At 42.9% G+C, this 23,760-nt stretch overlaps 1 protein-coding gene across 2 annotated transcripts in view; it reads right to left on the reverse strand.

Annotated features, from left to right (window-relative positions):
- Positions 1-2,835: 2,835 nt before the first annotated feature.
- The window catches only part of ssbp3a (single stranded DNA binding protein 3a), a 61,281-nt gene continuing 40,356 nt past the window's right edge, over positions 2,836-23,760 (reverse strand). The window contains exons 5-18 of one of the 2 annotated variants that reach the window (XM_017712260.2): positions 20,384-20,473; positions 15,217-15,285; positions 12,645-12,704; positions 12,451-12,505; positions 10,599-10,672; positions 9,774-9,853; positions 8,756-8,804; positions 7,695-7,730; positions 6,693-6,756; positions 6,180-6,250; positions 4,927-4,990; positions 4,770-4,798; positions 4,498-4,599; positions 2,836-3,630 (exon numbers count right to left, since the gene is read on the reverse strand). In XM_017712260.2, coding sequence (XP_017567749.1) covers positions 3,601-3,630; positions 4,498-4,599; positions 4,770-4,798; positions 4,927-4,990; positions 6,180-6,250; positions 6,693-6,756; positions 7,695-7,730; positions 8,756-8,804; positions 9,774-9,853; positions 10,599-10,672; positions 12,451-12,505; positions 12,645-12,704; positions 15,217-15,285; positions 20,384-20,473 — 873 coding nt within the window. In that variant the 3' untranslated portion in view covers positions 2,836-3,600. The remainder of the gene's footprint in view (positions 3,631-4,497; positions 4,600-4,769; positions 4,799-4,926; positions 4,991-6,179; positions 6,251-6,692; positions 6,757-7,694; positions 7,731-8,755; positions 8,805-9,773; positions 9,854-10,598; positions 10,673-12,450; positions 12,506-12,644; positions 12,705-15,216; positions 15,286-20,383; positions 20,474-23,760) is intronic. The other variant, XM_017712261.2, reaches the window with a different exon arrangement.

Genomic DNA, 23,760 nt, shown 5'->3' on the forward strand with positions numbered 1-23,760 from the left:
TCTCTCAAAAAACAAATAGAATTGGTGCATTAAATCAGCTAAAATGCCATATTTAGGCATTTTCTCTCAAAAAAACAAATAGAATTGGTGCATTAGATCAGCTAAAATGCCATATTTAGGCATTTTCTCTCAAAAAACAAATAGAATTGGTGCATTAAATCAGCTAAAATGTCATTTAGGCATTTTCTCTCAAAAAACAAATAGAATTGGTGCATTAAATCAGCTAAAATGTCATTTAGGCATTTTCTCTCAAAAAACAAATAGAATTGGTGCATTAAATCAGCTGAAATGCCATATTTAGGCGTTTTCTCTAGAGAATGTGTTCATGTGTTCATTTTCACTTAGAAAATCAACAGAACATGCCATTTGACCAAAGATGGTCAAACTTTTACATACAACTGTGTGGGCGGAGCCAGTAATGGTGCAAATCACTGACTGGTCAAACGCAATCATCACAGTATCACTACACTGGAATCAGTTGACCACTATTTCTAAAAAAGCACAAGCTAACTCGAATCGGTCAGTGACTCTTTACCTAAAATCAAAAGCAGATGAACGTAAATCAGAAGCTGAAGCTTCTTCATTGTTGCTGCTCTGTGTCTCTCTGTAGATCCACATGAGAAAACTGGTATGTGGTGGGAAGCAGACATGGGGGGGGGGGGGGTTCTATTTAGAACCACAAGTTCTACATAGAAACATTTGCCTGCTTAAATGATTCTTTGCATGGTGAAAAGGTTCTTCAGATTGATGGAGAATGTGTTGATGGTTCTGTAGAACATCTTTTTGAAAGAGGTTCTATGTAGCACCAGAAAGGCTTTCGCTATTGATACAAGTTTGACATTGGAACGACAGAACCCTTTTGGTGCCAAATAAAACCCTTTGCAAGATGATTCTATGTTGCATCATCTTCAGCACCTTCATCATCAATATGAAGGACCATTTCATGATCAAAAGAACCCATTAATCATGCAAAGGGTTCCTCAAGTGTCCATGGTTCTGTATCAAACCATTTTTTTTTTACTCAGGAACCCTTGAAGAACCCTCTCTCGTAAGTGTATAGAACCATTTCTTGGTACAAAGGTTCTTCAGGTTGATGGAGAATGTTGTATATAGCTCTATATACAATCTTTTTGAAAATGGTTCTATATAGAACCAAAAAGTGGGGGTTCCACCGCTGAGACGTCAAGCTTTTAACAAAAGAAGAACTCTATTTGGTGCTATATAGAATCACATGCAACACATTCTCCATCAATCTCATGAAACATTTCATGCAAAGAACCATTTAAGCATGCAAATGGTTCTATATAGGACTCAGTTCTAAATAAAACCACTGCTTTTCTTAAAGAAGCCCTGAAGAACCATCTTTTTAAGTGTGTAGTTCTGGGCTCAGATTTAACGCTGTGCTGCCTGGTGGAAAAACGCCAATAGGGAAAATTAAGTCCATTTAAATTGAGGTTAGAACCACATCTGCACTGGACACAAGACAACTTTAACCTAAATAGCAAAAGTTTAGTTGATCTGTTCATGAACTGTTTCATAGCAACTGTTGCTAGGTTGGACAACAGTTTACAGAACTGGCAAAAATGAGAAACTGTGGCACTCCGCTGTTTTTGACAGTATTTAGGCCAAATCCCATTTCTTATTTTTACCCCTTGCTCCTTGGAGCCGAGTTACAGGTGCAGTGCCTGAGATCTTCCTCTGAAATGGGACCCTCAAATAAAAAGAGCATCACTTCATTAACAGCTACCAGGGCCGCTCTGTAGGCGACCCTGCCCGTCTGCAGGGACAGCAGAGGAGGGGAAAGTTCAGCTCCTCACTGCTGGGCTTTAGTTACATTTAGGGATCATACGCCTTCAAAAAGGGGGGCAATTATTTATTATCACCCCCCCTGAATTCTTCAGTGAGATGAAGCTGAAGTCAGATATTCTCCAGATTCTTGTTCGAATTTTCCCGTTCCGCCTTAAATGGAGCAGCAGTTCTGATGCCTGACGCCCCATTTAAGGCGGAACGGGAAAGTTAGACATCAGCTACTGTTAGTGGTTTTCTATGCTCGTTATGAACCAAAGGACCATTAAATATGATGGTTATCGTCATTTTTAACAAAGGAAATTCTCACGTTTTCTTTGGTTGCTTTCTCATATTACTCTGGAGTGTCTGGACGGTCATTTACGCCCAACACTTTGCCCTACCCCTCTATCTCAACAAGTATCCAGACACCCTACCCCTAGACGTGAACAAACGGGGAAATTCCACCTCCGCATTTAACCCATCCGTGAAGTGAAACACCACATACACACTAGTGAATACACACACTAGGGGGCAGTGAGCACACTTGCCCGGAGCGGTGGGCAGCCCTATCCACGGCGCCCGGGGAGCAATTGGGGGTTAGGTGTCTTGCTCAAGGACACCTCAGTCATGGACTGTCGGTGATGGGGATCGAACCGGCAACCTTCCGGTCCCAGGGCCAGTTCCCTAACCTCCAGCCCACGACTGCCCCCTAGGACCAAGTGATGGGGGTGAGGGGTGAAATGGGACTGGGCCATCGTGTGCATTATTGATTTCAAACATTTATTTTGCATGTACAGAAGATGCATAGTGGCAAATTCGCCAAGCCGCCTAGTTTTGATTAGTTACAGCAAATTAAAGTTCAGTAGAACAGCATTTTAAACTGATTTAAACTGTTATACTTAGATATTTTGACCAAATTTGAGTTTTGAATGGATTTTTTCGAGTGTTTTGCAAGAACAGGGTTAGGATTAGAAACTAAATATTACAGGGTTGTGGATTCTGACAGCATTTAGCCAGTTTTAACTGCTAGAAGAGCAAATGTGAAGCTCTTCCCAGCTTTTTTTTTTTTTTTTTTTTTTTTACACCTTGTGTCCAAATATGTATTCAGGTCAATCGCACACATAATATAAGAAAGGACTATAAAATTCATGAACAAATCTAAAAACAGTTCACATTAACTGCAAAAAACCAACAGAAAGTAGCTCGTAGTCTTTTACATTTAAATGGAAGTGATAAACTAACAACACACATAATGGGCGAGGTCATCTTTCCCGGTGGTCCATCCGTCTCTCAGACAGTCTCTGGTGCTCCTTTGCCGAATCAGGCTTAAGATTTCAGGAGTGCTGAGAGTAAAAGGAGCCCAAAAAGGACACAGACTGAAGGCAGCTGTAAGAGTGATGCAGGCGGAAAAAATTCCAAGAGGGTCTGGACAGAGACGAAGGCATCCTCAGGTAGTCTACTGGAATGTTGTGGATAAATTATAAAGTTCTTTTATTTTGTTTTCCTTTTATTTCTTTGTTTTTGGTCTCGTCCGCTGTGCTGGTCCTATGATGGCTTTCGAAGAGGTTCAGCACCATAGTGACCGTATCTGACTTTCAAATAACGTATTAAAAAAAAAAAGAAACAAAGAAAAATTGCTGTACAAAAGATCGACCAGTCCACCGCGTCCTGAAGACGACAAGTTCGCCACGTGGAGATCCGGGAGTTTTTATACGTTGTTCTCACTGGTATGTCAGCCTGTTGTCGGAATCGTCTCTGGTTCTCTGATGTTCTCGGCTCTCTCTGTGGTTCTGGGCCACTACGGAGCGCTGATCACACGCTCATGGTCATCGTTGGGGAATACTGAAGACAAAATAAAGGTTAAATGATCACGTTTTCAAGTGACACTTCAGCAAAAGCTCATATTCATGCCGTATTGCCTCTGAGCCCAGACGTAGTCAATCAGCTGTAACGTCTGGTGTCTGAATGTAGATAATGGAAAATTTTTCAGTGCGTCGGACTTGAGTCACATTTTTATTGACTCACGGACCTGAAATGGGAATTCCACTAATTTTTCCAAATTTCTGCACGATTGTGTCAATAATCTCTTAAATGGCCAGTAGGCCCAAATTTGTATTACACACATCTATAACCTAATAATAGCCTAACCAGTTTGCACAAGTCCCTGTAGTTACTGAATAATAAGAGTATTTAGTATCTAGTATTTAAGTACTTAGTATTCAATAAGCCTGGGATTTTAAGGGGTTAATGATTACCTGCTTATAAAGAAAGACGCATACGACACAATGAACTTATGAAGCTGATTTCCAGGTCTGCATAATTCAGTCACCGAGATGTAAGCAGCGTTATTCAGAGTGGTTTGGTGTAAAATGCTCCGCTGTACAGAAGCTTAATAGTCCGGATAGTTCACAGTGGTGGTGCTGGGAAACAGACGTCTGAAGCGTTTAAAGCCTCTAAGCTCCACGTCACACTTAGCTTTGAGATCCATTCAAGGTACAGTACCCAAAGAAAACAGATTTTCCTGATTTTCCACTAATTTACCATTATCAGCATTCCATATAAAAGCTCAGAAGACTCGTGTGGGTTCTCTGGTGGTTCTGGATGGTTTCTTTAAAGTGAAATAAATGCAATTTAAAATATACAGAAACACTATATGTCCATATGTTTTTATCCATATGGGATCGTGAGTGCGAGTAAAGATGTACTGACATTCTCGTTTTGGAAAGAGTGCAGGAAGTTCCCTCCTAAATCGCTGTCGTCCCTCGGAGTACCGGGCGGGTTACTCAGACTGCTCAGGTTATTTGGAGAATTCTATAATAAATCAAATACAGAGTACAAATCAAGCCCAGCAGCAAAGAAATAATAATAATATTAATTAGAGATGTAGAGTTTTGATTAAAAGGCAAGTGAAAGAGATGCGTTTTTAGATGCTTCTCAAAAACCTGTGTAAGTTTAATGTACAGTCAGTATAGCATGTTTACCTTGGGAATTCCATCCATGTCACCTGAGCCTGTGAAGAAACGGGAAAAATCATTAAGGACTTTTGTGCGTGAGGAATTTTGTGATGGTTTTGTGCAAAGAGCTTCATAGTATTAGAGGTATCTGGGGATTCTAATGCAATTTGAATCAAGCTGATACCTAATGAGCCGTTCATGTGGTGAGGCTCCATCCCTCCCAGGGGGCCATCTGGGCCCATTGGGAACTAAAGAGAGAAAAACAGAAGAAAGAAAGCTGGAGTGAGTGAAACAGCCATGCTGGCTATTATCCTAGAGGAGACCAGGGGCAACTGAATTTTTCCAGTGTTTTCATTCGTGACTCATGAACTGCGTCAAATACACAGGCCATCTTTTGATGCCCACACTAATTAAGCACACTTGAATATACACTATATTTCCAAAAGTATTCACTCGTCTGGCTTCACACGCATATGAACTTCAGTGAGATCCCATTCTTAATCCATAGGGTTTAATATGATGTCGGCCCACCCTTTGCAGCTATAACAGCTTCAACTCTTTTGGGAAGGTGTTCCACAAGGGTTAGGAGTGTTTATGGGAATTTGTGACGTTGGACACTGATGTTGGACGAGAAGGCCTGGCTCACAGTCTCCGCTCTAATTCATCCCAAAGGTGTTCTATCAGGTTGAGGTCAGGACTCTGTGCAGGCCAGTCAAGTTCTTCCACACCAAACTGGCTCATCCACGTCTTTATGGACCTGCTTTGTGCACTGGTGTGCAGTCATGTTGGAGCAGGAAGGGGCCAAACTCCCCAAACTGTTCCCACAAAGTTGGGAGCATGGAATTGTCCAAAATCTCTTGGTGCTGAAGCATTAAGAGTTCCTTTCACTGGAACTAAGGGGCCGAGCCCAAACAACTGAAAAACAGCCCCACACCATGATCCCCCCTCCACCAAACTTTACACTCTGCACTATGCAGTCAGACGTGTACCGTCTCCTGGCAACCACCAAACCCAGACTCGTCCATCGGATTTCCAGATAGAGAACATGTTTTTACTGCTTTAGAGTCCAGTGGCGGTGCTTTACTACATTTAGTAGTGAGGTAATTTCACGACTGGACTTGCTGCACAGGTGGCGTCCGATCACGGTACCACGCTGGAATTCACTGAGCTCCTGAGAGCGACTCATTCTTTCACTAATGTCTGTAGAAGCAGTCTGCAGGCCTAGGGGCTCGGCTTTATACAGCTGTGGCCATGGGAGTGATTGGAACACCTGAATTCAGTGATTTGGATGGGTGAGTGAAAACTTTTGGCAATATTGTGTATTTTAACTCAGATGGACACCATCATAATATTGAACTGAATGCAAGAAATCAGTGTTAGAACTGGCCCCGTTCTCCTCTACAGGAGCTGTGAATGTAACAGAGCCGAATAACTCACGCTGGATCTGTTCCCTGCCTGCGGCACTGAGCTTATGATCGTGTACAGGTTTTCACCCGAGTTGGTGGAATCTGTGGAGCAAAAAAATGGACCAACAAATCATCAGTGAAAGCTCAGAGAAGCTGGTTGAAAGCAGGAGTCAGGCTGTTTCTCAGAGTTAAAGTGATGCATCGACTAATTTATTTTCCTCCAAATGTAGCTGATCAGCCAAGATATGTTTGCTACGAGGCTAATGTAGTTAAAATTAATGGAAGTTTAGGTTTAACGATTAGGTTTACCATTAATGTCCAACTGCTGGCCTAAATCAGAGCAAACAAGGAGCCCTTCCAGGCTACACCTCTTTTTTTTTTAAACACCTTATTGTGTCCAAATATGACTTTATGATTATGGTTTCTGACTCTGACTGTTTTGGCTAATTACCTGTGAGGTAAGGCAGTTAATTGTGTAAACTTGAGTTTTGTCCGAACTGTCGCTTTAAATGGCAGGTTCAAGGATTACGCCAAGTGTAAATACCTGCTGGACTGGGCATGATGGGGGTTCCTGGTGGACAGCCTCCCCCAGCTCCTCCTTGAGGACCCTGACATAACAAAAGACAAGAAATCAGCGGCATGTAACAGAACCACAGAGCCACCTCAGAATAACACTGCATTTATACACCGACTGGCCACTTCATGAAGCCCACCTCCTTGTTTCTGCGCTCACTGTCCATCTTATCCGCTCCACTTACTGTATAGCTGCACTTTGTAGTTCTACAGTTACAGACTGTAGTCCATCTGTTTCTCTGATACTCTGTTACCCTGTTCTTCAGTGGTCAGGACCCCCATGGACCCTCACAGGGCAGGTACTATTTGGGTGGTGGATCATTCTCAGCACTGCAGTAACACTGACGTGGTGGTGGTGTGTTAGTGTGTGTTGTGCTGGTATGAGTGGATCAGACACAGCAGTACTGCTGGAGTTTTTAAACACCTCAGTGTCACTGCTGGACTGAGAACAGTCCACCAACCAACAGTCCATATCCAGCCAACAGCGTCCTGTGACCACTGATGAAGGACTAGAGGATGGCCAACACAAACTGTGCAGCAGCAGATGAGCTGTCGTCTCTGACTTTACATCTACAAGGTGGACCGACAAGGTAGGAGTGTCTAATAGAGTGGACAGTGAGTGGACACAGTGTTTAAAAACTCCAGCAGCACTGCTGTGTCTGATCTACTTGCACCCGCGCAACACACTAACACACCACCACCACGTCAGCGATACGAATGACCCACCACCCAAATAATACCTGCTCTGTGGGGGTCCTGACCACAACAAAGTATCAGAGAAACAGATGGACTACAGTCTGTAACTGTAGAACTACAAAGTGCAGCTATACAGTAAGTGGAGCTGATAAACTGGACAATGAGTGTTGAAGTGGTCAGTCAGTCTATTTACCAGCAAAACCACAATTACTGCCCAGATAGATTTTTTTAGTTATCCATGTTTTATTTGTTGTCTCATAAAATATCTTTATCTTACCACATATGTGCCAGGAGATGATGAAGAATAAGGGATCTGGGAAAATAAATCATTTTAGTCACCTTTTTATTTACGGTCAGGGTTAGAGTAGAGCAGAGAACATGGTCACGGTCAGAGAAAAGCATCATATCACTAGGTAAGTGATTCAAATCTGTTATTAATGTGAACGAACCGGCGTCCTGAAATGACCGGAATAGTGAAGCTCGTCCTACTCGTTAATTTGTGCTGATGATGCAGTGATTCAGTCACATGACGTTACTGAGTGGGATGTGCGCATTTGGGTCATTTCAGGACGCCGGTCCGTTCGCATTAATCACAGATTTGAATCACCTAAATGAGTGTGAACCGTCGTGTCAGAGATCGGATTTCAGCAGCGCGGCTTCTAATGTGAACATAGCCTGAGCGCCACATTAAGGCTGCATTGCTACGTATCAGATACGTATCTGATCCAAGACCACATATGAAAGTGACTCAGGTCGGATTTGAAAAGATCAGATTTGTGTCCACACAGCCCTGAAAACACCAGATCTGAGTCATATTAGGGCAAAAAAATCGGATTTGTGCCACTTCAGCCTGGTATTGTGAATGTAGCCTTACATGCAATGAGAATTTATGGTCCAAAGTAATTCTGGATCAATAGAAGTTAAGTGATACTTTTTTAATCCCAAAAATGGGGAAATTCCACCTCCGCATTTAACTCATCCATGAAGTTAAACACCACATACACACTAGTGAATACACACACACTAGGGGGCAGTGAGCACACTTGCCCAGAGCGGTGGGCAGCCCTATCTACGGCGCCCTGGGAGCAGTTGGGGGTTAGGTGTCTTGCTCAAGGACACCTCAGTCACAGACTGTTGGTGCTGGGAATCGAACCGGCAAGCTTCCGGTCCCCTAACCTCCAGCCCACGACTGCCCCAAAAAAGAGCAATAAAAAAAATAAAAAAAAACAATAATAAAAATAAAAACAATAAAAAAAAAACTTAAGGTTTTGCTATGAAAGTAGTGAGAATAGAAGATGAAACTAGAGAAAAACATTTTAAAATAAAAGTCAGGCTTACCGTGTTAGCATTATTGGGATTAGGCCACGGCCTGCCGGTCCCTGGTCCCCTGAACAAAGAGATAAATCACATTAATGTGCTCATCACCTCCCTAAAGCTCTATAACAGACTAAACTAATCCCACACAGAGAGATTTAGAACATCCAGCGCGTTCCCAAACGCTCAGCACTACAAACGCAGTCATATGTCCAGGTGACACAGCTGTTCAGCACAGCCTGCTGGACACCTTTACCCACAGGGATGGGACGGTAGAACATATACGGTCCCCATGTTTCTCTTTCTCGGTTTCTGGCTGCAATATCAAAATATAGATGTAATATTTTTAAATAATGACTTATTTTCTTGAAATACTGAATTAATATTTAAGACTACTTAAAATATTGACGTTGCGTCTTGAAACAACCATTTTTTAGGGAAATATTGGCTTAATATTTTAAAATAATTACTTTTACCGTGAAATCTTGACCTGGTATCTCAAAACAACGAGTGTCTTGAAATGCTGACTTAGTATCTCAAAATAATGATCCAGTATCTCAAAATAATGACTTAATTTCTTCAAATATTGACTTCTCGAAATACTCATTTCCTTAAAATATTGATGTAGTATCTCAAAAAAAGGCTTATTGCCTTGAAATGCTGACTAAAAATGACTTGGTATCTGTAAATAATGACTTATTGTCTTCAAATATTGACTGTTTATCTTGAAATAATCACTTACTTTCTGGAAATACTGACTTAAGGGCTTGAAATACTGATTTATTTCTTTAAACACTGTTCAGGTCATAACTACGTAAATATGTTGTCGTGGAACTTTGGCAGTAGAGCCGCTTAATTCTCCTACAAATCACGCTTTTAAAAAGATCCTAAGTGTCAAGCTTAAAAAGTTGAAGTAGGCGCCAACCGTAAGAGGTTGTCGGGTTTATTATTTAATTTTTTAAGTTTATTACTGGGTTTATGTCCTTAAAACCGGCAACTGTCCCATCTCTGTTCACACTTCGGCTGAAAGAGGAAATCTTACAGGTTTGGGATGTTTGGGCCCATAGAGTTCGGAGGCCTCATCCCACCACCGTAGTTCTGCAACGATAACCAAGGATCAGACTGGTGTGACCGCAGCGCCGAGAGGAGAGAGGAGAGAGGAAAAGAAGACGATTAGTTTAGAAGGAAATGACAGAGGATCACAATCCACTCATAATGATGGTGAACACACGTGCTGAATGAAATGAAGTCATAGCTGATATTAGACAGTCAGCGGTAACAATATGTAGGATTGCTTCCAGATACAGGTGCTTGACTTGGGGTTGATTAATAGTTATTGGCCATTATTAGCCAGTGCTGGTCATTTCCGCGTGATATTTCCGCTCTGTTGGCCATGTTAGGCTAAGGCTAACCCCAAAAGAATGGCTGCTCCTTTATGTCCACTTCAATGAAATCAAAACGGATTATGATTTTCATTTGAAATGTGACAGAAACTTCCCTGACTCAGCCATTCAGCTAAACCGGCTAACGTTGGCATAGTTTGCACTGTTTTCGTGTCACATTATCAGCACTTGTACTGGCACACTGGTACAATAATTCTGATAAAACTCCTCCCTGAGGTCCAACACTACACCACCCCACTATTAACAGAAACTTGGCTAATATTCTAAACCAGGAGGGCACTATAAAAATGCCTTGATTCAAATGTGTACATCATTCTCCGGTGATAAAAATCAACCACATTTATCTTTTTTTTATTTTATTCATGTGGAAATGATGTGGACATTTGAATCCAGTAGATTTCAGTGCAGCACTGTTTTTAGTGTAGAGCTGGTCTGGTTGGTGAAGGACAGTGTAAAGGTCAGACCTGTGGTCCAGGCCCCATTGGACCCATCCCTCGAGGCACGTTCATTCTCTGCATTTGTCCCAGGTTTGGGTGGCCTAAACACAAAACAGAATAAACCAAATTTCACACTGAAGCAGTCTTCAATCTGATTAGAACAGATTTTTACCAACAGGGAAAACGCAAGGCTGAGTAAAGCTTACAGATACTTTATAACTGAACTTGTCGCAATAATAATGTTTATCACAATAATCTTGCAGACAACGATCGCTGGTCTAATTCTGCAAAAACACCCAAGCCTGACTGTAACTTGAGTTAACTGTAACTCCACCATTACAATCCCACACAGGTGACGCAATATTATATAAATGAAGGACAATATGTACATTAGGGCAGTCAAAGATAACAAGCTGAATGTTTTGACATGGTAAATTGTCAACGCCACAATTTTACATTAATGCCGTTAACATATTTTCCAGATTTTACCCTTCGGTCCACCGTAGCAGTGCAGACTGAAGGCCAGCTGAAGATACAATTGTATCCCTCTTGTTCAAATACAGCTTTTAAATGGCCTTTAATGGTAGCCGTGAAACGCTATTTCTGTTTTGGAGGTCACTTTAATAACATGGATGGAATATATTTCAATGGAAATGTGCATGATGTACAAAACTGGATGGGAGCTGGATTTTCGTCTTCATTATTAAAAAAAAAAGGTTTTTATTGTGTAAAATTGCCATTTCTGTTGATGCAATACATGATCTTTTGATATGAAGAAAGCTGCAGCTCCACTCTGCTTGGGGAAGGGCCATTAGCAGGCCTGGAGAACCAACAGCACCTTCAGCTGGCTATGCAGACTATACACCACTCAGGCGTAACATCCTGACCAACTCCTTGTTTCTACACTCATTGTCCACTTTATCAGCTCCACTTACTGTATAGCTGCACTCTGTAGTTCTACAGTTACAGACTGTAGTCCATCTGTTTCTCTGATACTCTGTTACCCTGTTCTTCAGTGGTCAGGACCCCCATGGACCCTCACAGAGCAGGTACTATTTGGGTGGTGGATCATTCTCAGCACTGCAGTAACACTGACGTGGTGGTGGTGGTGTGTTAGTGTGTGTTGTGCTGGTCTGAGTGGATCAGTCAGAGACGACAGCTCATCTGCTGCTGCACAGTTTGTGTTGGTCGTCCTCTAGTCCTTCATCAGTGGTCACAGGACGCTGTTGGCTGGATGTTTTTGGTTGGTGGACTATTCTCAGTCCAGCAGCGACACTGAGGTGTTTAAAAACTCCAGCAGCACTGCTGTGTCTGATCCACTCATACCAGCACAACACACACCAACACACCACTACAAAGTGCAGCTATACAGTAAGTGGCGCTGATAAAATGGACAGTGAGCGTAGAAACAATGAGGTGGCCTGACCGGTGTAAATGCAGGAACTACGCATAAAATCAACAAACAGTAAACATACACCACCAACAGCGAGGTGGGGAGATCCAGTTAACCTCCGGTTAACACATCCTCTACAGACAACACACTTCACTATGACACGGTTCGGCCAACTTCTGTGCCAAATTTTTGTATTTATTTGAGTTAAACAAGAAATATATATAAAACTAAAAATATATCATATAAAATGTGCACAGGCCACATTTTACACTTTTTTCCTCCAAAGTGTTAAATTCAGCATCTATAAACAACAACTGTGCATTAATATGTGCAGAGGTGAGTTCTCTGCAGAGGACACTTATTATTATTCACTGGTTCACTTATTATCACTTAGAAATCAACAACACGTCACTTGACCGGGCGCCCAGACTTTATTTTCAAAGAGACTGTGTTTTTTTTAGATTAAGCAGTGAGCTCTTTCAGTACCTGGAGGCCGAGTTGGGTCCATTACATTCGGCGGTAAAGGCTGCCCTCCGGGAGGCTGATAGAGATGAAGAGAGAAAGTGATGATAGGTCAGAGAAAAAAATCTATATTTAGGCCCACAGTAACGGTTTTTATCTCTTATATTGGATGTCCAGTCATAAAAAGCCTCAGTGCATCGATCCAGCCACGGACCCACCTGGTTCCCCATCCTGATGGGAGGCCGAGGTCCTCCTGCGTAACGTGGAGACATGAAGGGCTGCAAACAGGAAAGCAAACAGTCAATGACTCTGGCCTTCACAGCATGCATTTCACAGTGCAATGCAATGGAATCAAGCATTAATATGGTCCGGATGTGGTTAGAGATCTGAACGGGAATGAAACTGAACCCACTGGTTTGAGGCTCGGCCCGACTAGTACTGCTAAATTTGAAAAACGCATTAATATCAAATACTTGCCATTATATGGCAATATTTAGTGTATAAATGTACTATAACATGGGATATTACATGGTATGTTAGTGCCAAGCTAGTGAGGGAGGCTTTTAATGTCAGCTCTAGTTTAAATACAGACATTTTTAGCTCATAACAGGCTTGCAAGTAATACATTCTTCACTTTGTAAGATGTAATATTACATTAAACCCATCTTTAAGGGCCTGAACTCTTAAGACTGTCTTATTTTTTTGGAGCATTAGCCTCTTAGCTTTCTGCTGACCTGCTCGGCCTACTCTAGTGAGGCCAGGAATTTATCCCGTTACAGAGAATATAAAGCGTAAACCAGTTAGTCTGTTCGAGCAACCAATGATGTTCAGCCAGCAAGTCTTCATCTGTTTGGTGCTCTGATTTCATCGATAACAATGTGGCACGCGCCCGCCCCGGGCCCCGGCGATGTCGGCTGAGAGAGCCGGCAGAAAGGCGGGGCCTGAGCACTCAGCAGCGACGAACCTCACCAGCGACGAACCTCAGCGAGGACGCCAGGGAGAGAGCTGTGTGTGGAGGGGGCGGAGCACAAAACCTGAACTCCCCGGACGGACGTGAGGCACAAAAGTGGCGATGGGAGGAGGAGGATGCTGGTACCAACTGCGAGAGGCACCAGAGGAAGGATGAAGTCCCGAGCTCCGCCACCTGGGCCCCACCCGTTACGCAGCGAGGCTATAACGAGGAGGCGGAGCGGCGAGATCTCGATCCCTCTCGGCTCTGGTGCTCACGCTGCCCTTACTGAGAGCAGCTGATTCTCATCTGGCGGGCAGCATGAGCGCCTTTAAAAAGAGCTGTGAGGGAACAGAGAGAGAGAGAGAGAGAGAGAGAGAGAGAGAGAGAGAGAGAGAGAGAGAGAGAGCGAGAGAGAGAGAGAGAGCGAGCGAGAGCGAGAGAGAGAGATTGAGAAAGGGAGAGAGAGAGAGAAAGAAAGGGAGAGAGAGAGAGAAAGAAAGAAGAGAGAGAGATAGAGAGAGAGAGAGATAGAGAGAGAGAGAGAGAGAGAGAGAGAGCGCGAGAGAGAGAGAGAGAGCGCGAGAGCGAGAGCGAGAGAGAGAGATTGAGAAAGGGAGAGAGAGAGAGAAAGAAAGGGAGAGAGAGAGAGAGAGAAAGAAAGGGAGAGAGAGAGAGAAAGAAAGGAGAGAGAGAGAGAGAGAGAGAGAGAGAGAGAGAGAGAGATTGAGAAAGGGAGAGAGAGAGAGAAAGAAAGGGAGAGAGAGAGAGAAAGAAAGTGAGAGAGAGAGAGAGAGAGAGAGAGAGAGAGAGAGAGAGAGAGAGAGAGAGAGAGAGGAGGGAGAGAGAGACAGACAGACAGACAGAGAGAGAGAGACAGAGAGAGAGAGAGAGACAGAGACAGACAGACAGACAGACAGAGAGAGAGAGATAGAGAGAGAGAGACAGAGAGAGAGAGAGAGAGAGAGAGCTCTGCCACCCTATACGCTGCCTCCAGCGTCCTCCGTGAGCCCGGGGTAGCACATGCCGTGCTACCAGCAACTTTCTCAAGGAGTCATTGTTCTTCAGAGGTTTGTGGTCCTGTTCTTCACTCGGGTGCAGCTACTCGACCCGAATAGTACGTCCAAATTTGAAACCCGATACCCGGCCCAAACCTGCTTGCACGAAATGGATCATCACAGACCGGTTTTACAGTGCTTTGCTTTGAGTGGCATGTTCCCTCAAATAAAAAGTGCTCTAAAACTTTAAAACGTCACACTTGAGCCCCAGAATACTTAAATTGTCCCGAACCCGGCCCAAAACCTAATGATCCGTCAGGCCCAGTAAGGCTCAGCTTAACCGAGCTCTAGTGGGTCCACATTTCACTTCTTAACTCGTGACTACAGAACTTACACATTAGTTTTACAGTAGATAGTGAATCACTTAAATGTGTGTACTACTGATCCGTTTATGGACTGCACAGTAACACCAATAAAGAAAAAGACAGCCCAGCAAGCATCTTCCTAAAGAACAAAAAAGAAGAACGGGAAAATAAAAAAAGCTCATTAAAAGGTTAAAATCGAAATTATAAGCATGCAGTTTTAAAGAAACGGCGTGAAGAGAAGCGCTGAGTGGCCAACAGCGAATGGAGGCCAGTAGGCACCCATCAGCAGGAATCTGCTCCCATAATGCAAACTGACTGTCTCTTCATTCTCATTTATTGTTGGCCACATTAGCGGTTTAGCCAATTCAGCTCAGCGGAGTTCCGAAAGCAACGCGAGGCGTCAGAAGCTGAGGAACAAACGCTGGTGTACATGCAGAATCAGCTCCAAAGAGAACCAGGTGTGTGTTTGTGTCGTTACCTGTCCGTGCGCTCCCATCATGTTAGCGTTAGGTGGAGGCTGAGGGGACGGCTGGGAGCCAGCGGGACCCTGCAGGGCCACAAGAGGGGTAGCAGCAGTGATTATAGAGGAGCAGTTCAGAAAGAAAAATGGAGAGACAAAGCAGAGCAAAAGAAAAAGAGGCATTACTGCTGCAGTGAGGTTAAAGTTTGTGAGCATAATGCTGCTGACCGTGAGGACGGCTGTGTCCAAACCAGCGTACTAAACAATAAATAAAACGGTTAGTAGCACATCCATTACGGATCGAAATCAACTGAGATGGGAATTTTTTGCAATGCAATGGAATCAACCATCAATATGGCCTGTGTGTGGGTTAGACGTCTGGACAGGAATGAAGCCGAAGCCTGAACCCGACCTGGATCCACCAGTTTAGACCCGGCCCGACTAGTACTGCTAAATTTGAAACATGTATTAACGTATTTTTAACGTATCATTTTGTCTGATTTATGCTGGTGAGTAAAGCGAGGCAGGTGGGAGCACTCGCACTGTAGCTCAATTACGCGTGACTCCTTGCGCTAAACAGGCGGTCTCTGCGGTCCACAGGGTCTCTATGTGGGAACTAAGCTGGAAAAACTGCCCGTTTCGAATTTGGAGTGTCTGTGATGTCACACAAACCAACACATTTAAATTTATCCACCTACAGCAGTTTAGCTCCGCCCACTCACACTGAAGTCATAAGGAGTGTTTCACCCAACTTTGCTTTTTGAATGTGGCGCAATACAGGGCAGCCAATCAGAAGAGAGATCATTTACATATAAAAAGCCTTAAAGTCTCAGCAAAACAAAAGCAGCCTCTTACACTGCAAAAAAATGGCTCTTCAAAAAAATGACTTTACGATAAATTGAAAAAACAAATATGTTGTTTTTTTAAATCTAATTTTTGACTTTTAATTTCTTAAATTATTTTAATTTCTAACTTAATCCTAGTCTAACTTATAATTAGATTTTTTTTACTTTTTAACGTTTTATTCTTATCTAAGCTTATTATCCTAATTGGATGATTTTCTTTTTTAAATCTATTGTTTTAATTATGTTTTAAATTTCTAGTCTCTAGTCAATTTGGCAGTAAAGAGATTGGAATCATAATTAATCGATAAAAAGTGATAAATAATACATCCATAGCATTCGGATATAAGGGAATGCTAATTACGTAAGTACTGAACCTCAGGCTCTCCTCTCAACTAATGCACACGTTTAAGATTAGAGATTTTAACTATGGGACTTCAGAAATCATATTTTGTTAATGATAATAATTAAAGCTACTTTAGGACCAACATTTAGGCAACTGTGGAACTGATGAATCCCAAACGCTGCTCCTTTAAAGCTTAGGATTATTAGTTGTGAATGAGTGCCACCATATGTTATGTAACAAAAAAACATAAGCAAGCTGATCAAACTGGACATTTATACACACACACACACACACACACACACACACACACACACACATTGCCTTAAAACACACAGAGAGAAAACCTGAATATTTTTTGTTTACTACTTTCGTGACCGAGAAAGCTCCTTAGTAATCGGGCACTGAAGAGAGTGACCACTAGAGGGCAGCAGTGTTCTAGAAGAGTCCAGCAGGGGGCTTCAAACTGGCCTTGTTTCACATTTCGCTGTGTCCACTGACGCATGGCTCTGTGCTGGGATAATGGCCTTTGCTTAGTCGTGCTTGAGAGAAACTTATAGGCTAGCGTGTGTGTAATGTTATTACCAGGCCCTAGAGGATCAGGACACTTTCTCCTGCACGATGCAGGCTTTCCCAGAATGCTTTTCTAACCCACACATCCTTCCACCCTCTATCGTACATCGTAATATTACCTAGAAGTAATTTTCCTAGAACTCAATCACATGTTCCTGGGTGCGAGGATCAATTTAATGGGCCCATATCCTGCAGTTCTCACGTATTGTGGTTTCTTCTTTTTACACCAAATCAGGCTGAACATTATGACTCAGTTACAGACTGTAGTCCATCTGTTTCTCTGATACTCTGTTACCCTGTTCTTCAGTGGTCAGGACCCCCATGGACCCTCACAGAGGGTGGTGGATCATTCTCAGCACTGCAGTAACACTGACGTGGTGGTGGTGTGTGTGTGTTGTGCTGGTTTGAGTGGATCAGACACAGCAGTGCTGCTGGAGTTTTTAAACACCTCAGTGTCACTGCTGGACTGAGAATAGTCCACCAACCAAAAATATCCAGACAACAGCGTCCTGTGACCACTGATGAAGGACTAGAGGATGACCAACACAAACTGTGCAGCAGCAGATGAGCTGTCGTCTCTGACTTTACATCTACAAGGTGGACCGACAAGGTAGGAATGTCTAATAGAGTGGACAGTGAGTGGACACAGTGCTTAAGAACTCCAGCAGCACTGCTGTGTCTGATCCACTCAGACAAGCACAACACACATATGTTACAATACACTAACCTACTACCACCACATCATTGTAGAGACTCAGATTTTTTTTATAGTGGTGGTGATAGGAACCAGGGGTCTCCATGACTACAACACAAATAGACATTTTATTTATTATCTAAAACCAGTGAACTGAGACGTGTGTTCTGGGTTTAGTTATGTAATGTTAATGACGGTATAATAGTGGAAAATCTGAAATAATAAGTTTTCTTTGGGGACTATTTTGCCTTACAGTACCCTGTTTGTATCCCTCCACCATGAATGAATATTAATAATATACTTTAGGCCTAAATTGTCTCTCAAAACTACTGTAAAACAATGTCTCAGAATCAGCCAGTGTATTTATAACCATTTAATGTAATAACTTTCTAAGTGATCTTTTAGAGCTGGATGTCTGGTTCCTATCACCACCACTGTGAACAATTCTGTCCTGGCAAGCTTCTTCAGAACGGGGCATTTCATGAATGACTTTGTTTACATCTTAAAAACCCCATGGACTTCGCCTCTAACCCTTGTGTGGTGTTGATGCGTTTGTTACTCAGTGGTCTGATGGACCCACCACATTACTGGGTTTTTAACCAATACCATAACAATTTGTGTTAAAATACCAAAAGTTTAAAATGTCCAGTGTAGGGTTTTCCTTTAGCAGCTGTAGCCAGTCAGCAGCCTGTCCATGTTGTCCACCCTCACACACACACACACTAACAGCAGGCCATGTAGTAGGTGAACAGTGAAGGACACAGCACCTCCACACTTTTACTCCCTGCCGGTTCAGCCCAGCACCACATGTGTAATATAAATGTGTGTGTGTGTGTGTGTGTGTATGTGAGGGGGGGGTGTGAAGGTGTGAAGACCCTGAAAATGGGTTATTTTATATGTTCTTCACTGAAAATAACCAAAGGCCAAACATCTGAGGTGGAAATAATAATAAATCATATTTTTTTCTTTGGGTAAACATTGAAAAGGAGTCCCCCAGACCTGAACACCACTCAAGGGTTAAGTTAAATAAAAGGATCAAATGATATTTTCTGTGAAATGGGCCTTTTAAAACGAATGTGAACCCTTCCAAGGAGTGGTTCACATAAACGTCTCACACACGTAATCTTCACCGTAAAGAAGGATGGAGGAAGCTGAATGATGCTTTTGAACAACCAGCGTGTGACTACTCTGGTCTGCTCTTACGGTCAGCACAGTAAAAGTAGCCCTGCTTTGTGAAGCTAGAGTGGCTGCCATTAGCGGCTAATGGTCGTAATCAAACTGAATCCCAGTAGACCCTGGGCTTGGCAGACAACCACAGGCAGAGGCATAATAGCCCCTCTGTGTGCGCGCCATCTCAAAACTGATGGCACGTGTTTGTGATCTTGGCCTGGTGTTTGACTCTCTGGGACTGAAAGCTGAAGGAGAAAGGTTAAAGTGACAGTTTGGCCAAAAATCAAATTTACATATCTCCCTCTGCCGAGTGACGTCTGACGTTTGCTTCTTTGGTCTACGTTCACACAGCAGGTAAAAGTGGCCCAAATCTGATCTTCTCCTTCATATGTGGCACAGAGGTCACACACACTGAATCTGCAGTCTTCAATCCCAATTCGAGAGGTTTTATATGCGGTACTGAAACCCGACACATATCCGATATGCGGCAACACGCGTCAGTCTTAACAGCCAGATCGGAATTCACGCAACTTTAACGTCAATCCGACTCGACATTCGTCGTAATTTAGCGCTGCTGAGAAATATTTGGGCTGATGTTTCTGTACCTCTGTAACGGGGAGCGAGGAGGCGGACGCATATGCGGAGATAAGCGAGATTTATTAAGGGCAAATCCAGGGTCATGGTCAAAACGGTCAAGGGTCATAGAGCCAATACGGATAGAACGATGTACAGACAGGAGATAAACCAGAATAACCAACACAGCAGATAACACCAACAACAACAGAGACCAATACAAAGACCAGCCCACACAAGGGGCAAACACAGGGCTTAAATACGCATGGAAAACGAGGGACAGGTGGGAAAACAGGTGGAGACAATCAGGGGCGGAGTCACAAAACGAGGGGGGGCTAAACCAAAACAAACGCACATGGACAGGACTGGGAGGGGCCAATCGTGACAACCAACAATAAATCAGAAGAAGCTCCCCCGAAACCCTCAGAGTTCAAAGAGATTCTGAAAGAAGTGGCCGAACGCGGCCGTAGGAGAACAAGGCTGCGGCGTCAAAGAACATTTAAAAGTCTGAAAGAATTCGAGGACACAAAGAAGTGACCGCGCCCTTTTTACAGTGAGCTCAAACACATTCTGGCAGTCAGTGAAGCTTCGTGATCCTGAGATGCTGGCGAAGATGAAGCCGAGTCCTCCAGGAGCGACTGGCGTTCGTTGGCGGTTATGATTGTTTACATCCGGATGAGCCACGTGAAGGAGCATGGAGCTTTTAGGAGCTGACCTTGTTCAGACTAATGTCATATCCAGCGCACATTTAAAAGATCTTGTGAAACCAAAAATAAAAATCCTATTTAGGCCACTTGCTGTGTGAACACAGCCTTAGTTTTAGCACTAGAGCCATGAGGCTAACGTAGGTAACAAGTAACGGAAGCATCTACACCACAATTAACAAGGTGCTAACTGTCGAGTGTTTACGTCTTAAGTGTTTAAACTTAATTTTTCACCATAATATCACTTTAAATGTTCAGTAAGTCGAGGAACAGGAATGTGCCCTACCTGGAAGAAACCTGGAGGCATGGGGCCCCCTGGCATCCCATCTCCGGGGGGCATGTTCCCCAGCACTGGGCTCGGAGCTGCTGCTGCACTCTGGAAATACAAGACAGGAGCCGATTTAGAGTTAAAGAGGATCACTGATAACTTCACAGTTAACCCACCGAAAACAAAAGCATTCAGTAACTTTATTAAATATTTCTCACGTGTGGCTCATTAAAACAAACGGACAAGCAGAGAAACTGATAAAAGAGCAGATCAGATCAATCGAGACCACAATGTATATTCTACATGTGTTTATACAAGAGAGGAACGTTTTGATGAAAAAATGAAAGAAAAAAAAACTTGACAGGTTGTTGCGTCCTTTGACATCAAAACAACACAACAAACAAATCAACCAATTTAAACAATCAACCAAACTCACTCTCTCTCTCTCTCTCTCTCCATCCCTCCATCCCTCTATACTGCATGTCTATCAATCACTCTCTCACTATGTATCAATCTGTCTGTCTGTCTGTCTATTCAACCAATTTAAACAATCAACCTAACTCTCTCTCTCTCTCTCTCTCTCTCTCTCTCCATTCCTCCATCCATCTATACTGCATGTCTATCAATCACTCTCTCACTATGTATCAATCTGTCTGTCTATTCAATCAAACAATCAACCATCAATCAACCCACCAACCTCTATCTGTGTCTGTCTGTCTATTCAATCACTCTCTCACTCTGTATCTGTCTGTCTGTCTCTTCAATCAAATAAACAATCAACCATCAATCAACCAATCAACCTCTAGCTGTCTGTCTGTCTGTCTATTCAATCACTCTCTCTCTCTGTATCAATCTGTCTATCTATTCTGCCTGTCTATTCAATCAATTAAATAATCAACCAATCAACCAACTAACCTCTATCTGTCCGTCTGTCTGTCTATCCAATCACTCTCTCACTCTGTGTCTGTCTGTCTGTCTATTCAATCACTCTCTCGCTGTTTCTGTCTGTCTGTCTGTCTGTCTATCTAATCACTCTCTCACTCTGTGTCTGTCTGTCTGTCTATTCAATCACTCTCTCGCTGTTTCTGTCTGTCTGTCTATTCAATCACTCTCTCGCTGTTTCTGTCTGTCTGTCTATCCAATCACTCTCTCACTCTGTGTCTGTCTGTCTATTCAATCACTCTCTCACTCTGTCTGTCTGTCTGTCTGTCTGTCTATTCACTCACTCTCTCGCTGTTTCTGTCTGTCTGTCCATCTGTCTATTCAATCACTCTCTCACTCTGTCTGTCTGTCTGTCTATTCACTCACTCTCTCGCTGTTTCTGTCTGTCTGTCTATCTGTCTATTCAATCACTCTCTCACTCTGTGTCTGTCTGTCTGTCTGTCTATTCAATCACTCTCTCGCTGTTTCTGTCTGTCTGTCTGTCTGTCTATTCAATCACTCTCTCACTCTGTGTGTCTGTCTGTCATGTTCATCAATCTATCCATCTTTCCTTGTAGCTTTTTTGTCAGAAGCAACTTTTTCCCCACATTTGTTTCTGATTATTTTTGTATCTTGTAAAAGCTACTTGAACTAAATCAACTGACACAAACTCCACAAAAGGCTTTTCAAGCTTGTGCTGATGATGAACAGGCTTTGGCCTGTTTTCAAGAACCTCTTCTCATCTAAATATTCTCCACGCTGTAAAAATGGAAGCATCAGCAAAATCAATAGAGGAAATGTGTCCTGCAGCGCTGCGGGGGCTAATCACAGACGGGTCATCTTCTTAATGAGCCGCAGATTTAGGAGAAGTCAGGCCTCTAATCAATCAAAGTCAATTACACTCAACATCACTGAGTTTCATACGCAGCTTTTTCTGACAGCACTTGATGTTTCATGCAAGGCAAGCATTTCAGCCACTAATAATGACTCCATCACTCTATTAATGTTCCTGCCTCGCAGATAAAACACTCCTGCAGCTACGGCCGGGTCTGATCTCTGCCCAGCTTCAGCGTCCAGATATCAACGTTCACAAACAAACTACCTTAAAGTCAACCAACAGCACGAGAGTAAACACTACTGCAGCATCAGTAGTGATGCTCTCATCACTGGACATTTCTAAGATTAAGTTAACCTATTATTTGAAGGCGTGTTTCACACACACACACACACACACACACACACAATATATATATATATATATATATATATATATATATATATATATACACACACACACACACACACACACACACACACACACACACACACACACATATATACATATATACACACACACACACACACACACACACACACACACACACACACTGTTAGAATTAAATCTTGTATCTCAATTCATTTTAAATATTTGTACATATATTTTTATTTAACATACAAAACATGTTTTTTGGGATGTTATAATTTTTTGTTTGTTTCCAAATAATTTGAAAATACTTGCTGCTGTTTACACTGTGTCAACTTTCATGATGAGTAGACCAATAGAAATCAACCAAAATATAACTAAAATCGGTTACATTAACTTTAAAGTAGAGGAGGTTTTTTCTTCTCCTCTAAAATTACTTTTTCGTGGGACGACACTATAGAAATGAAACTTGGATATAACTTAAAGTGGTCAGTGTGCAGCTTGTATAGCAGTGCAGATTTACTGTCCTCTGAAAAGAACTCAACACACAGCCATTAACGTCTAAATAACTGGCAGCACAAGTGAGTCCACCTCACAGTGAACATCTAAATTGTGCTCAAAGTGTCAATATTTTGTGTGACCACCATTATTATCTAGCACTGCCTGAACCCTCTTGGGCATGGAATTCACCAGAGCTGCACAGGTTGCTACTGAAATCCTCCTCCACTCCTCCATGATGACATCACAGAGCTGGTGGATGTTAGACACCTTGCACTCCTCCACCTTCCACCTGAGGAGGCCCCACAGGTGCTCAATTGGGTTTAGGTCTGGAGACATGCTTGGCCATTCCATCGCCTTTACCTTCAGCAAGGCAGTTTCTGTGTTTGGGGTCGTTATCATGTTGGAAAACTGCCATGCGGCGCCGTTTCTGAAGGAAGGGGATCACGCTCTGCTTCAGAAGGTCACAGTACATGTTGGAATTCATGTTTCCCTCAATGAACCGCAGCTCCCCAGTGCCGGCAGCACTCATGCAGCTCCAGACCATGATGCTACCACTACCATGCTTAACTGTAGGCAAGAGGCAATTGTCTTGGTACTCCTCACCACACATGCTGGACACCATCTGAGGCAAACAAGTTTATCTTTAAACGTTTAAACGTTTCCGGGTTTTCTTGTGCGTCAGCTTCAGAAGAGGCTTCCTTCTGGGACGGTCTGAGCACTGACAGGCTAACCTCCCACTTCTTCAACCTCTGCAGCAATGCTGGTAGCA

The sequence above is a fragment of the Pygocentrus nattereri genome, chromosome 19, assembly GCF_015220715.1.
Source record: "Pygocentrus nattereri isolate fPygNat1 chromosome 19, fPygNat1.pri, whole genome shotgun sequence".
NCBI classification, from domain to species: domain Eukaryota; kingdom Metazoa; phylum Chordata; class Actinopteri; order Characiformes; family Serrasalmidae; genus Pygocentrus; species Pygocentrus nattereri.